Source organism: Ambystoma mexicanum, chromosome 2p (genome assembly GCF_040938575.1).
Source record: "Ambystoma mexicanum isolate Mex_15411 chromosome 2p, UKY_AmexF1_1, whole genome shotgun sequence".
NCBI lineage: Eukaryota > Metazoa > Chordata > Amphibia > Caudata > Ambystomatidae > Ambystoma > Ambystoma mexicanum.
This window is the reverse complement of record NC_090923.1, coordinates 987170827-987186714: the sequence shown is the minus strand read 5'-3', so window position 1 is coordinate 987186714 and position 15888 is coordinate 987170827. Positions and strand designations below refer to the sequence as shown.

At 46.0% G+C, this 15888-nt stretch overlaps 1 protein-coding gene across 1 annotated transcript in view; it reads left to right on the top strand.

Annotated features, from left to right (window-relative positions):
• Window positions 1-15888, top strand: part of LOC138566997 (probable palmitoyltransferase ZDHHC24) — a 162690-nt gene that overhangs the window by 113931 nt on the left and 32871 nt on the right. The window contains exon 4 of the mRNA XM_069644796.1: window positions 7027-7336. Coding sequence (XP_069500897.1) covers window positions 7027-7334 — 308 coding nt within the window. The 3' untranslated portion in view covers window positions 7335-7336. The remainder of the gene's footprint in view (window positions 1-7026; window positions 7337-15888) is intronic.

The window sequence follows — 15888 nt, the reverse complement described above, 5'->3', positions numbered from 1 at the left end:
TTCCCACAAACTGAAAGAAATACTCTAACTTTTTAAAACTTGAACCACTAAAAAGTGCGGCCGCTGCACAAAGTAGATTGCCTGCTGGCAGTTGCCCCAGCATGGGTTGTGCAGACCATGAGAAAGGATGATATTTTGTACAGGTGGCATGTATTTTAAGGTTAGTGCCTCGAATTGCACGAGTCACATTAATCAATGGCTCCCCACATACTTCCCCACCAACCGAATGCCCACATTTCATCCTAATAATAATATCAATCAAACAACTATCGAATACAATGAATTTGGCCTCTTTCCTTATACTGTCACTCTGCATCCCAGCTGGTTCGGCCTGTAACGTTGAGGACATGTCACTCACATGAAAGGTAGAATCTCCGATATCGTCTTCCGCTATGTTCAGTGATATTAATGGTGTTTCATTGTCGTCCACTTCATTCTCTTCCATTGCAACATCTGTTCCTTCTCCGGCGATGGGTGAATAAAACAATTTCTTCAACTTTCTCGCGGTCTTAGTTTTTGCGGGTGTGGATTCTGTGAATTGATCTCCGACTGCATCCGAACTACCAGGAGGACATTCACTATCAATGATTTGTGGTGGTATAGCTCCGTTGTCAATCACTTCATATTCTTCCCATTGGCACGATGCATCTCCAGTCTCAAGTCCCTGCCAAAAGGTTTGACAAGCAACATCTCTCGTTCGCTTCACTGTCTGTGTAGATCTAGTTCGTACACCCACTCGCAACTAGAGGACAGATTGTAAAAGGGATGTTCAGTTTAAACACAACTTACAGTATTGAACTATTAACAGTGAAAAACAACATAATATAGTGACCAGGACACTAACCTTCTTTTGCTTTCTTTTCTTTGAAACTTTCTTGCCTCGAACTTCAACATCAGGACGCTGTTGCTCCGACTCGTGTGTGCATGTCTCCACTTCCTCTTGCGCTGCAACGACTATATTTTCATGATAAGCACATCCATCGACTCCCTGAAACATAGAACTTTCATTAGTATGTATAATAATATTGAAAACACAAAATGTACTTGGGGACCAATACCCACGTACATCTCAATAGCAAAACACGAATGAACGCATTGTGTAGAACATTCAAACGACAATTATTCACGCATTGTTGATCTAGTTAGATGGAACTGTCAAGATCCATACCTCGGGCTCCGCATAGACTTCCATTGATGATATTATTGAAGATGACGCTTCAGCAACTCCCTGAAACACAGTAATTGCATTAGTATGGTTTTCTATTTTGTTAAAAAGAACATAAACTTTGTGCAGGCGTCAACGGCTCATCTAAATAGACCTGCACAAATGATCAGTTGTCTAAAATAAGTAATGGATATCTAAATATGATTCCATTTGCTCGATCGTTGGAAGTGTCACCACCCAGAGATCTGCATCAACTACTAGGGGTGATGTTCTTGTAGAACATTGCGCCGACCCGTAACTGCATGCTCCCCCTTCTTCTTGGACTAATGCTCCATCGACTCCCTGAAACATAGGACTTTCATTAGTAATGAACACAATATTGAAAAAAGAAGACACATAGGAGGGCGACAACAGAAGGACATATCAATGGCTAAAAACGAAAGAAACATTGTCTGTAACAATCACGCTACAAGAATGCAAGATCTGATGATCTCCATCGATGGAACTGTCCGGAAACGTACCTCGAGCATCTGAGTGACATCAACGGTTGTCGTCAATGCGTTGGACTCCTCAGCATCTCCCTGAAAGACAGTACTTGCATTATTTTGGATAACAATAATTATAACTGAAAACAAAGACTAGAGGACGAGTACTAGGGTGTACCATTAGGTAAAATAATTACACGATAAATTAAAACTATTGATTTACATGCCTAAAACAAGTCAGTGGCAGAATAGCTAAGTAAGATTACCCGATGGGTGCTTGAAGTGGCTGATGACTGCAAGGACGACACGGATGGAGAATCTTCCGCCTTCATATTGAGTGGATACATAAATGGGGAAATTATTGTTAGCTAATGCTACATACTACCGCAAGGCCGAGAGCTAAATCCGTAAACTTGACTCACCAGTGGAGGGATGTGGACGAATAGAGTGGGAATAGCGGTTGAGAGCAATTTTCGCTTCGCTCGCGGCGTGTTCTTCTTTATTAGCAATGATGTGGAGTACATGTCTGAGCTAAAGTGCCTGCTGCCGATGCGGTATCGATCACCCCTCTTGTCCACTAAGACGTCTAGGACTCTACTTTCAAGCTCAGACGGTGGATATCCGCAATATCGGACCCATTCTCTTATCTGATCTATTTTCTTAGGGAAAACATGCATTATAGTACCTTCAGATTTTTTATGGGTCTTCGAAGAGCAACCGCCAATGGAACAGGCAGGCATTGTGGAAAGTTCTGAAAAGTAAAGATCAACAATTCTCTATGAATACCAATGTGTTAAAAAATTAAATGACACATAAAAGGTTCAATGCAAGGTTCGTTTTGGTTCTTGGAACTATACACGTTATTCACATGCGGATAAGTATTTGAATAACTTTAAAAAAATAGAAAAATAATTTGACTAAACTCAGAACATGTGACTAGTTCCTTGCATGTACTGTCTTGAACGAAAAGAAAACATGGATGCAATTTGATGACTACTAGCAAATAGATATAAATTAAAAAATTGGACGCAAAATGATTATGGTACATGGCCTTACTTTGACGAACAAACAGATGCAGGGATCAGAGTAGTTTCTTGTCGTAGAACAGGGAGCAGTTCACAGGTTGCAAACTGACGAGTTTGTTCGAAGTGGTCACGGAAGTTCACAGAGACGAAGAGCAGATAACCAGCACCTTCACGGGTTGACTAGCAAAGCGCAAAGAAGTTCTCATTAGAAATATGAAGTGGGTTATAAAGAATTCGAAACAGGGGTGTGTTTGTGAATGAATGACGTGAATATGTCGTGGCATTATGCGGTTTGCAGGGGGGCGTCCAGCGTGAGGGGGGATGCTTGGCAGGAGACATGGGGTCTGGAGGTAGACATGGGAACAACAACCCATGCTCTATAGACCACTTTGAAGTGTACATGGTCTTTGGCACCTCTTGGCCTTTATCGCTCCCTGACAGCTCCACTTGCCAGCGCAAGTACCCCGGTGCGAACTGCCTTTGATAGGGCGGGGGGGTGGATTGGGGCGGTGGTCGTGCAGACAAGACACAGGAAGACTCGTGAATGGAGACACACTTATGTGGATTGCAGGGGGGCGTCCAGCGTGAGGGGGATGCTTGGCAGGAGACACGGGGTCTGGAGGTAGACATGGGAACAACCACCCATGCTCTATAGACCACTTTGAAGTGTACATGGTCTTTGGCACCTCTTGGCCTTTATCGCTCCCTGACAGCTCCACTTGCCAGCCCAAGTACCCCGGTGCGAACTGCCTTTGATAGGGCGGGGGTGGATTGGGGCGGTGGTCGTGCAGACAAGACTCGTTTGCCGCAGGGCCTCACCAAGGAGAGGCCATCTAACTGCATGTAAGAGGCAGGCTGCAGGATCTAGTACATGGAAGGCAGGGGGGTGAGTTTATAAATACCTCACCCTCCCAGGAGAATATATGGGTGCAGTTCACCCTGGAGACCCTGGATGCCTAGGCAGTTAGTCAGCAGCAGGCTGGCCTGTGGTGGCAAGGCGGCACGGGCCAGAGGGGGTCATCTCTGTACCCGGTGCCCAAAAGGATGATTTATTATGATCAACCATATTGATTATTTACCTATAACCATGTTTTGTATCAATAAAATCCAACGGCCTTTTATTGCCAACGCTTGAACAAAGTGGTGTGGTAAGTATTTTTGGGGGAGGAGGCAAGGCCGGGAGGCTTGATGCTAACCCGCAAAATAACATATGTATGTCTGCTGCATATGGGTTCAACGGTTATGTGGATATAAGGTGGGCGGCCAGCGTGAGGGAGGATGCTGGCCGGAGACATGTGGTGTGACAAGACAAGGCACAGGAAGACTATTCAATGGAGACACACTAGATTCATTTAAAAAATCAAAACAACCATTGTTAAAATATATGTTGGGTTTTATTTTAGATCTTAATTTCAATTGAACATAAATAATAAACATTACACATTGTAAAGTTCCGGTTGCAGCACATCCAGGGAAAATCCGCGGTATTGTCCACTGTCGCTGGGGAAATGTTGTCTAATGGCAAGTACCGCACAGGCAGGTATTACTCTCCGAACGCGGTGTCCGAGCCTCCCGTGAAGCCACCAAGTGAAGCAACGATAGGCCACCAGCCTGTACCACCTGTGAAAAAGAAAGATGAAAACTGTATTAAAATGACAAAACTTTCTTATCAATGTCGATTCAGGTTAAAAATGTCATTCTGCTTTGAAAAAAATTCTATCTAGAAAATGCACAATATGGAACCAATTTACATGCGTTCGAATGATATGTAGATGTAATTTTATATGTGGGAGACGACCATGAAATAGTAGTGGCATCACTGACATCACAACCAGAGTATACTTACTCGTTACTCGGATTACGCGGACGAACAGTGCCGCGAAGTTCGTGCATAAGCACCATCATCATCCTCAACACGGTCCGTGAGAGGTAGGCTTCCCTGAACTCTGGCAGCTCGGTGATGCATTGCGGACTTGGCTCGCCTTCCGAAATGTAGGCCAAGCACCCGGAATTTTCACGGCAGCAGCAGTTCTCCTCCTCAGTTGGCATTAGCTCGCACCGATTGCACGTGCACCAGGTGGAGACGCCGTCCATGCGACATGGTCCAGGCTCTTCATCCGTTGACTGGTCCTCCCAACTGCCGTCCAAATCCCCATCGTTTTCGCGTGCTTGCCTTTCCAGTAGTTCCTCCTCGGTGTACTCGGGCTCGTACATATACGGCATTATTGTAGCCATTTTGTGGTAAAGAAAGTAAAATAATTTACAGAGATGGTACAGGTGTTCACAAGGCCTAGAAGCGGCGAAGGTAGCTGACCAGAGCACAGAAACGAGTAACAGAATACTCAAAGTAACACAGAGAGAGTAATGGAATCGAAAATCTGCTGCTGTGTTGTGAAACGGTGTGTTTATACTTATTGAGGAAAGAGGCGTCCTGCCATTTCCATGGCGACACTTCATTAGCTGAGGCGCAGCGATTGTTGACACGAAACGGGCTTTGGCGTTGGGAAATGGGCGGTACGCGTCTGCTGATGTCAGGCTCAGGGGCGGGGGATTTGATTTAGTGCCGCAAACGCAGGTGAGCCAGGTCGATGGGGGAAATGATAGGATTATCACAAAATGGCTGCTGATTTCGAGTGCGTTAATGGGCGAAAAGTCGGGTAAGGTCCATAGGAAAGTTTTCTACGATCTACCGATTTATGCTTAAAAACACATGGCCGAACCGTAGGGACAATAAAAAAAAAGTCCCGGAACTATCCTTTAACCGTTTACTACCAGAACTGTGCTATCCTATACAAAACACTTGTGTATAGGCGCGTTACAAATACCATATCATATCATATCAAAGACTCTGAACCATTGACTTTGGCCCAGGCCTATGAACTGAATTGGTAGTTGTAGTTCACTGAAACTCTTTGCCCTGCCTATGAACGTATTTGTGCTACTGATTCTTATAACCTTTTTACCCCTTTTAAAAGTATCTGAAGTGCCATTTTGCTCCCACTTCGGGGGAGCTGAACTTGTTCAGTAATTTATTGGTCGTGTATTTGTGGTGTATTAGTATATGATATTGAGCTGCTCTTGCTAGTGTAATGTTTTCAAAATGACTGTGTAAATAAATGAAATGTATATTCTTTTACCAACAAACCTTGAGTAAAGTGTTTGTTTGAATCACTGTATTTGTTGGTCCTATGTGTAACTTGTTCTACTGCTCACTGAACTATTGAGATAAGTCTGGCTGCTCAGCCACTGCTACCACGTAACTGTGTAGTATAGGCTTGTACCAAAGGTGAAATTGTACTGACACTTTTAGTCTTAATTGCATGTAGTGTTCCCCAAGGGTACTGGATGTGATTCTGCCTAACGCAGGCGCTTGGGGATGGGGGGTGCTTGTTTACATTGGATGCCTCCTTACTCAAATTTGTCGACCCAAGTGGAGTGAAGTGGCGTAAGCCAATCCTTGTGCACTAGAAGAATCTCAAGCGCTCCCTTCAAGCATGGAGACTTGTTTGCTTGTGGGAATGGATCTTGCCCACAAATGTAACCTCCAGAAGGGTGATCTTGGGACTGCTGAGCCATAGGTGTCTGCAAGGATAGAGGCAAGAGGCAACATGATAGAAAGGTGAGTGTGGTAGTTGAAGAGGGGACGACGAGAAAAGAGGGTAGTGAATAAAGGAATAATAAGAGGAGGCTGATTGGGCCTGTAATTTGCATGCAAAATATACATTGCTTCCCTGTGATAATTTGAGCTGTGGGAGCGATCATGTATGTTGCGCGTGAGAATAGACTGAGCTGTGGGAGTGACCATGTATGTTGCGCCAGATCACTGGGAAGTGAATGTTCTTTGTGACCAGGTTTCCAAAAATGCTTTTTTCCTTTAAAGTATAGGTCTCCGGTGTCTCAGTTGGAAGGAAAAGGGAGCAATACCACTGCATTAATTTAGATAAAAATAAGTAGCTAGTAGCTAAGAGATGTGTTCAGCGCTTATGTTGACTGTTAATCCTGGAGGCATGACTTCCAATCTTAGCTTCACCACTTAACTATGCTTTACGGTCCAGTGAAAATCACTTCATCTCGTCCTGCATCTGTTCCCTCATCAATCAGCTTTCGGAACAACGTGCCAAGTTTTGGTACTTTGAGCCATGCAAGAAGCTTGCAAATGTTTGAAAAGCTCCTATCCCTATTGTATACTCATGCCCTTCTGTAATATTTATTGTGTCATTTCTGTTGGTCTACCTAGAGTGTACTTGTTTCAGTTTGTCATTTTGTTTTTGTTAAAACCCTAAGTTTGGTTTCTTATTAAAAGCAGTCCCAAAAGGAACTAAATACACTCCCATGTTTTGTCTTGCTTCAGGTCAAGTCAGTACATCTGCCTTTGTCTCTGCTTTTGTCGCGGACACTTGTGTTGTGGGCTTCCTCTTCTGCTCTGGCGTCTTAGCCCTTCATACTGCTCTTCTCTACCGTGGAGCCACCTGCAAGGAGTGGTTTGCAGGGCACCGCCGTTACGACCTTGGCTGGAGACGAAATGTGAGGGAGTCACTCGGGACGCGTTGGTTCTTGATCTGGCTTTCTCCATGGATCTCTTCGCCACTGCCAGGAGATGGTATTAATTTTGAGACAAGGAGTCCTTCCATCCAGCAGCCTCTGAAGACTGACCTCTGAGGGTGAGTTTGGTCTCTTAAAGTGTATGTCATTATTAATGCAAAATGATGCAGGCATGAATTGAAAAGGATGGCAATGTGTTTTTGACATGTGTGCAATTCCAGACTTTGCTAAATACCTGTAAATATTTTGACTTGTTCCAAGTAACATTTCATGGAGTGACTGCCTTCAAAATGTTTCATACAGAAAAACAGGCGTATCGTGAAACCATATATTAGGTCATTGTGTACACAAACTTGGCATAGGGCTCTGTATTTTCTAATTCACTAACCTAATCAGGGAATATCTCGTCAAGTTTGTACACTTCATTTTATGTTGTGTGAAATCACTTTGTGAGAGACGTTTCAGATGAGGAGTAGGAAAGATAGGGTTGGGTAGAGCAGGAGGAGCAAGGAGCTGGAGGTGAGAAGGGGGCGAGACCGAAGGGCAGTGTGGCGAGTGGAAAACAGAGTTGCAGAGCGTGTGAGGCTCATGCAAAGCCTTAGCTTATGCACAGAGATGGAAAGAACACAGATTGGTGTGTCTTTCCTAGACCGGCCCGTCAAAGAAAAATACCACAAACCTCACTTGAGATGCTAAGAAAAACACATGCAGGGAGCAAAATATAACCGCTATTATGCATATCGTGAGAGCGCAAAGATCTTTCCCACTGTATTAGAAAACGCTTCTTTATGCTGTGAACACAAAAACCATTTTAACAAAAAATCTAGGGTTATCATTTATTGTCAATTACAGTTCACAATGTCTTGATTTTGCTGATTAGCCACTATCCAGTTGATGGACCCTTCTAGCTTGCTCCTTCTGTCTCCCCACTGTTCTGGATCCCCCCTGTCTCTCTAAGCGCTCCCTTATCTTGTGCAATTGGAGTTCTGAAAACCTTTTCAGACCTCTGCATGGCCAAGTGTGGCATGTGGAAGGCCAGCCATCAAGCACCTCACCTCAGTTTAGGATTTCTGACTGCTCTTTTGTTAACAAATCTAACATTGCTACTCAGGCCCACAGAGCAACTAACCTCGATTTTAAGGGATACTTGTGGGACCCTTTCTCTTCAATGCCAGCAGAACCTGATCCCAATCCAGACTGTGCTACCAGCGATACAGATCTAGCAGGTCAGAAAGCATGATCCCACCAGGGGTTAGAACAAAGGGCATGAGATTGTCAGATTGGTGGTTTGTCACATACAGAGGACATCAGACAAACAGGCCCATTCATCACCCATCGGCAGATGAGTTGTATCCTGCATTTTGAAGACCCACAATGTTCAAATGCTTCCAGAGCCAAAGGATCATTGTTTGCATGTGTTACAAGCAGATGCAGCCTTGGTGGCTTTCCGGTGGCATGTTCCGTAGATATCGTATGCAAAGCAGCAACCGAGGCTACTTCATGGTCACCGGTTTCAGGACAGAGTTTCATTTGGACATGGACAACTTTCCAGATTTAGAGGCCCCCCACCCCCACCCCCTTAACAAGTTGACCCTTTGAGGGGAGTGAAGGATTACCCTTCAGCTCCTGGGATGAAAGTGGTACTTCTAAAGATGCCCCTCTTTTCCAAATGATTTCCAAGCATAAGTGTTGTAGGGCATTTTCTTGGACACTGAAACTTACTGTCAGAAATATGATGGGAGATGGCCATCACGTGGAATATATGAAGGGGTCCACTAGATATCCTAGTGGATTTTAGAGTAGTCTTTAAAAGAAACTCTGATCCACACTACTGTCTACATCAGTGATACTAGTATTGGTGTCCCTTATTCCAGTTGTTGTTTTGTCATCTATCTGAATTGGAATGAATATACTAGGGGTCTAAAGAAATTCAGCTCGGGAAGTATTCAGCCGAATTCTGGCTGAAAATGAGATATTCGGCTCCGCATGAATACAATCCATAAAGTACTGCTTTTTTGCTGCATGCCTGGAATCATTCAGGCATGTCGTGTTTCATTACACAAATGCTGCCGTCACTTTTTTGTTTGAGTACAGAGTGCTGGACAGACAAACTTTTCTCTTGTGGTTTGCTAGGGAGAGGGTGAGCTGAAGCAAAACTCTCAATATTTGGAATGTATCTCTGTTCTCCCCTGTGTTTTGTAGCTGAAAACCATTGAGCTCGAACAATAATTTATGTAGTCGCTTTTGGAAAATGTTGTATTCTTTAGGCTCTTATTGATTTGCTGATGACCTGTGTGAGAAATTTGAAAGTTACATGTTCCAATCCCACCAATTGCCAAACCAAATGATCTAAATTAGTGGATTAATATCATTGTTGCAGAGATTGCAGTCCGTTCCAAACTGTGAGTAAAATGGCTCAGAAGGTAGTGTGCCTGCAGCAAAACCTGTATTCAGCCTGCAGGCCAAGGTTATAAAGCAAGTAAGACAGCTCAATGGGACGTGTGCTTGCGGCAGAAATGTGCTTGTAATATCAAAACATAGGTAACAATTCCTGCCCTATAACTTTCTCATGTTGGGTAAATGCCCCTGAATTGAGTATAAGTGACAGATGTTAATAGGGAACATGGCTATATTTTTTTTTTAACCCAAGTGCCCTAGTCCGTGGCAGTAGAAGTATTCCTCCCAACTTTAAAGGGATATTTGTGTAATAAAGACTAGGAGATACAAGTTTGCAATTTAGAAACATTGGACCAAATGGATGTATAAGTGACACAAATCAGTAAAATAAACATGCACATTGTATTGCATTCGTTATTTATATAGCACTCTTTCCACATTTGTATGGCCTCAATGCGTTTTGTGGTTGGAACGCCGTCGGTGACTGCAGTCATGTGTAAGAGGTTTTAAGAGGTTAGATTAAGGGATGCTTGTGTGCATTTTCGCCGTCTTAGGACTTGGGTGGCTGGCTAGGCTCCAGTAAGCAGCCCAAAGGCCTGGCACGTGGGTGGGCGCAGTTGGTGGTTTAGGATAGAGTGCTATAGCTGAAGATTCGATGTTTGCCCAGCTATACTGAATTTTATTTTCGTTAGTAGTCACTGCATGCTAGTGGCAGAGGTGTTGAGTTACGTCAGGGGTTTCAGTGTGGACTACTATTTGCGGTGCTAGACCGGAATGGCATAGCCATAGCTGCATTCTATGGTGCATGGATGGATGGCCGTGCCTGCGGCATGTATCCAGACGTGGTGTAAGATATACGTACTGTATGCTTTGATGTAGTTCAGATGTAGCGTTCTTTTTCTTTGTCCAATGTGAACGGCATGGTCTTGTTTGTGGTCTCTATGGAACGAAAGTCTGAGCCGCAGGTTGACTCCCGCAGGGGGGAGGGCATGAGGGATGAGGCAGGTGGGGGGGTGGGGGGTGGGGAGGGGGAAGGGAGGACAACTGTGAGGACGAACGCTTGTTGCGCCTTTGGGAAAGCTGCCGCCATCCGTGAGATATTTAGTGGGTAGAAGTATTGTTTTTGTTCGGAGGAGTAAGGTTTATTGCGGTGTGCGTCAGCGAATGCTGCCGGCTTCCGTGGGTATTGATGGGTAGGATTGTTGTAAATGGAGGGGTAATATTTTGTCATGGTGAGCCACTGTGAACGCAGCCGGCATCCGTGCTGTAATTGGTGGATAGAAATGCTGTTGTGTTTGGGTTCAGCGATTTATTGTTTTGAGAGGGGTTAGGGGCTCAAGGGGATGTTGGTGGGGAAAAGCCAGGTTTTGAGGGCCTTTCGGAATTTCAGGTGATTTTCAGTGTTGTGAATGTGTAGGGATAGGGGTAGGGAGTTGCAGATGATTGGTCCTTGGATGGAGAACGAGGATCCACCTAGCCTGGAGGAGTTGTGAAGTGGGACCACTAGGCGATGTGCTGTGCGAGATCTGAGACTCCTTGGGGGCTGGTAGTACAGGATTTTCTGCTGAAGAATTCTGGGCTGGTGTTGTGGATGGCCTGGTGAGTGATGCACATGACTTTAAAGGTAGTGTGCAGACCAATCGGGAGCCAATGGAGGACTACTCGTGTAGGGCTGATGTGTTCTCTGGGAGTAGATTAATGAGCAGGCTTGCTGCAGCGTTTTGGATTCTTTGCAGTTTCCTTAGTTGAAACGCTGGTGCACCTAGATGGACTCAGTTTGCGTAGTCTTTGCGGGACAGGATGATGAAGTGGTGAGATAGGTGAGGAAAGGGAAAATGCACCTGGGAATCCGTAGATGGAAGAAACAGGTTTTTTCAATATGGAAGTGGTGTGTTGAGCGAGGGATAGGTCGCTTTCCAATGTGTATCCAAGGTTTTTTACAAAGTTTGTAGTTGCCGGTGCGGCTCCAAGGGATTGAGGCCATGGAATCGGTTGAGGAAGAAGCACTGTTTTCCCTGCAGACTAGGATTTTAGTCTTTCCAGGGTTGAGGATGAGGTGGTTGGTCGTCATCCAGTGGTCAATATCTGAGAGGAATGATGACCGGTCCAAACTGTAGGAGCCTGTAGATTTGGGGATTTTAAGGATGATCTGGGTGTCGTCTGCGTAGTTGTAGCAAGTAAGATTGTGGGAGCGGATGATTGCGTGCAGGGATTGTAGGTAGAGGTTGAAGAGTAGGGGAGATGGGGATGCTCCTTGTGGGAACCCTTTTCTTACTGGTCGTGAGGTGGAGGTGAACGGTTGGAGGTGCATGATTTGTGAGCTATTTGAGTTGAAAGAGGGGATCTATGAGAGGGCTGTGTTTTTGATTCCGATTGTTTGTAGAATACAGTGATCGAAGGCTGCGGAGAGTTTAAGGAGTACAGCGCAGCCTTCTGCGTTAGCTGTTAGGTCATCCCAGATGGAGACTAGGGAGGATTCTGTTCCTCTGAGGAGCTTGTTGGCTTCAGTGAATATACCAAGCTGCTTGTATGCTGTGCGGTACATAAGTTTGGCCATGAAGCGTGTGTTGGAGATTGGCCGGTAGTTCTGGGGGAGGAATGGGTCGAGTGTCGGTTATTTGAGGATGGGTTTGATGTAGGTTTTAGGGCTTCTGGGAAGGATCCTGATGTGAATGAGTGGTTGAGAATTGAGCGTGCAATACTACCTGCAGAGGTTGAGGCAAAGATGTTTTTGGGGAGTGTGGGTGTGCAGGGGTCCTCAAGGTTGCCTGAAGGGCCGCTTTCCGCTACGAGTGAGTGAAACTCCCATTGTGAAATGGGAGAGAAAGAGTCGAAGGTTTGTATCGAGGGGGGGAGAGAGGTTGACGAAGGTCAGCCTGTGGGCGGGTAGGGGACAGGGGCATGTGTTCCAGCCAAGTGTTTGTCGAGCGACATTGTGGAAGTGTAATAAGGGGTGACATAGGGCTTGGGAGATGGGTGGGAGATAGCTTGAGCAGGCCGGGGACTAGAATTCGGATATGATTCTATGCAGTTCCTTGCTCGAGTTTGGAGAATTTGGGATTCTACTCCCATAGAATGATTCCTTGATTTTTCGGATTTCCAGTCTGGATGTTCTTGCTAGGTCGGCTTTCTTCTGAGCTGTAGGGTTGGTTCTCCAGGGCCATTCCAGACGGTGCTTGAGGGTTTTTAGTGATTTGAAGTTGGCTGTGAACCACCTGGGTGTGGGTCCTGATCTGAGAGGTTTGTTTTGTTAGAGAGTGAGGGGTGTCGTGCATTTCAAAGGCAGAGGCCGAAGGTGTAGGGGAGAGATGAGGAGGGAGTTTGCTAGATCTGGGGTGATTACGACTTTATTCGATAGTGGAATGAGAGGAGAGGCAGTTGTGCTCAGTGGTATGGAGAAGTAAATTGCTTAATGATCCATCCATGATGGGGGCGGTGGGCTGGGTAGATATGTTTATAGTTCAGAAGATCGCATCAAGGGTGTGACCTCCCGTGCTTGGATGTGGAGATGTATTGTGTCGGGCTGAGTGATTCTAGATTGTCTGCGAGTGATTGGTTCATAGGGTTTGAGGTTGAGTCGAACCAGATGTTGAAATCCCCTAAAATGGTAAGTGTTGGATGTAGGTTGAGGTCATTTCGCAAAATGTGTCTGCAAAGTTTTTGTTGTAGCTAGGGGGTCTGTAGATTAGTATGAAGCTGTGCAAGGTGGAGGGTTAGAGTTGCAGTTTTACCATGAGGGACTCATAGTATTTGGTGTTGGTTGATGTGTCCTTAATTATTAGTGGGAATTGGTGTTTGTGTAGCATCGCAACTCCTCCACCCCTTTGCGATCAGCTCCGGACAGTAAGGTTGTAGCCGGGTGGGAAGGCCTCATGCGTGATGGCCTCGTAATCATCAGTAAACCAGGTCTCGGTGATGAAAAGGATGTCTGGGTTTTCTTCTGTGAAGAGGTCAGAGATGTGGAGTTTATTTTTGAAGACTGATCTGGCGTTGATGGGTATGCAGGATAGTTGGTGGGGTGTCCTTGTAGGTGCTGGGCGGGTAGGGTTGTGAGTGATAGTGAGGGTCTGGAGTGAGGGGGGGGGGCCAAGAGTTGGGCGGAGCCGGGTGAGGCGCAATGTGGAGAAAGTGGAACAGCGGGAATGGGATGTGAAGGGAATTGGGCCAGGACTGAGTTGGAAGTGGGTGGGGAGGATTGGGTCCTTTAGTGTGTTGGCGATCTGGACTGGAGAATGGGTTATGAGGAGGGGCATAAGGTGGCATTGGTTCGGGCCTTTCCTTGACATTTGGACAGCCCAAGGGGTGTGGGTGAGAGTGGGAGGGACTGTGGCGCTTGGGGGTTTTGGCCAGAGCTGCTCTTGCTGCACTTGACTGGGGAAGCGCATGTTGGTGGTGCTATGTAGTTCGGAAAAAGTGTGAGCAGCTGCTGCGAGGTGAGTGTTTTGGTGCGGGGATGGTGTGTGATGGTTGTTTTATATCGGTCGCTGCGTGGTGCCAATTAAAGGTCTGAAAATGGGCACTGTCCCGAGAACCATGTAGGACTCGGCATTCCCTAGATATTTTTGTCTGGCGTCTTTTACCATGCCCCAAAACAACACAAACATATACCCCACCCGAAAAATAAAGAAAAATACTATCTATTGGGGGGGGGTTCTGTTGCACGGCGACCAACATGGCTGCTCTCTCATAGAGCTCCAGCACCTGGTCCTGTATGAGGGCTAATATATGCCTCTCCAACTGCTGCTGTGTTTTCTAACTACCATGGAAATCCTTATATGCCAGACTGCTTGGTGATCCCTTCCCGACTCCGCTATGATACCTGGTTTCTGAGGACTGGGCACCGAGATTTTGGTGCCAGGAGAGGGAAGGCAGACGTGAGGCGATTTGCTCCACCCGGCTGCCCGCAGGGCCGGTCAGCTGCTGGGGCGCGAGCTTGAGATCCGGGCCACATTCCATCCGGAGTTCAGACTGCCAAACGGACCCCTTGTTGGGGCGCGGTGCTGCAATTTACTTCGGAGGTGAGGGCTTGAAGGACACCCTTTCATGTCACGCTGCTTGAGCGGGATCGCTGTGGAAGCCACAGCATCCTAACCCCTCTCTTGTGGTGCCTGCGATATACGTGTTAACCTGCACATTTGCTCTTATAGTAACGTTCCTCCTGCTGTCAGCACAACCTTACCTCCTTGGGCCCCTTCACCAGTGGGTAGACGTTTGATGCGTTGCGGCTCTGGCAGGCAAAATCTTGCAGTAAACGCTCCTTTTCTCTCGGCACATTGCTGACACCTTCGATCCTGATCACGTAAGAACTTCTGTACCTGTCCATTTTTACTACTCATATCAGTCCTAGAACCCTTGCGGGGATCCCGCTGTGCAGTCCACTCCGTCACCCCGAACTGCTTCTACACCACCGTTCAAGTCTCTTGGAAACAGTCCTCCTACTTCGCAATGATATTGTGGGCGGCGACCATGCTACTTCTTTGTAATGTATTGTACAACAGCTTGTTGGTTCATATCCTTATTTTTCCCGTACCTAGGAACGGTGGTGGCCCGGTTGAGTCTGCATCAGCTTCCCTATGCAATGTTGCTTTTTTAGTTATGGGTGTTATTTGTGGGGCTAAATCTCCCCATTTCAGTGGGCATTGCGGGTTGGGAGGAAATGGGATAGGCGGGGGCGGGGGGATTTGGGGTTGGGGTTCTACAAAAGACAAAAGCACTTGGTACACACCATACACACCAACAAGTAATGTATGGGCACTTGACGAAACATTGAATCATTGTGCAGGTTGGTTAAAAAAACTGAGGGCAATTCTATTACATGATCCATACCAAGATGGGATTTTATCCCTCCTTAGTTGGAATGTATGGGGCCTAGGCAACCCAATTAAGCGTCGAAAGATACACCTTTATGTGGACTGGTACAAGGTTAAAATCCTTTTCTTGCAGGAAACCCACGCCCTTTCTGCAACTTGTGAAGGGTTCGCATAAAACTGGGGTACATATCGCTTTTACAAAACGTACTTCTTGCAATCTAGCGGTTTCGTGACCCTGGTGCACAAGTCCCTTCCATTCCAGTGTAAATATGCAAAAGTGGACCCTCTGGGTAGATATGTCCTGGTATACAGATCTCTCGCGGGAAGGAGGGAGTTGGTATTGATGAACGTATACGACCCAACCGCAGATGACCCCCAATTCTACAAAGATGTAATTGGTGAACTTGACCGGTACCAATTGATTCCTATACTATGGGGCGGTAACACTATTCTTGACCTTCGCT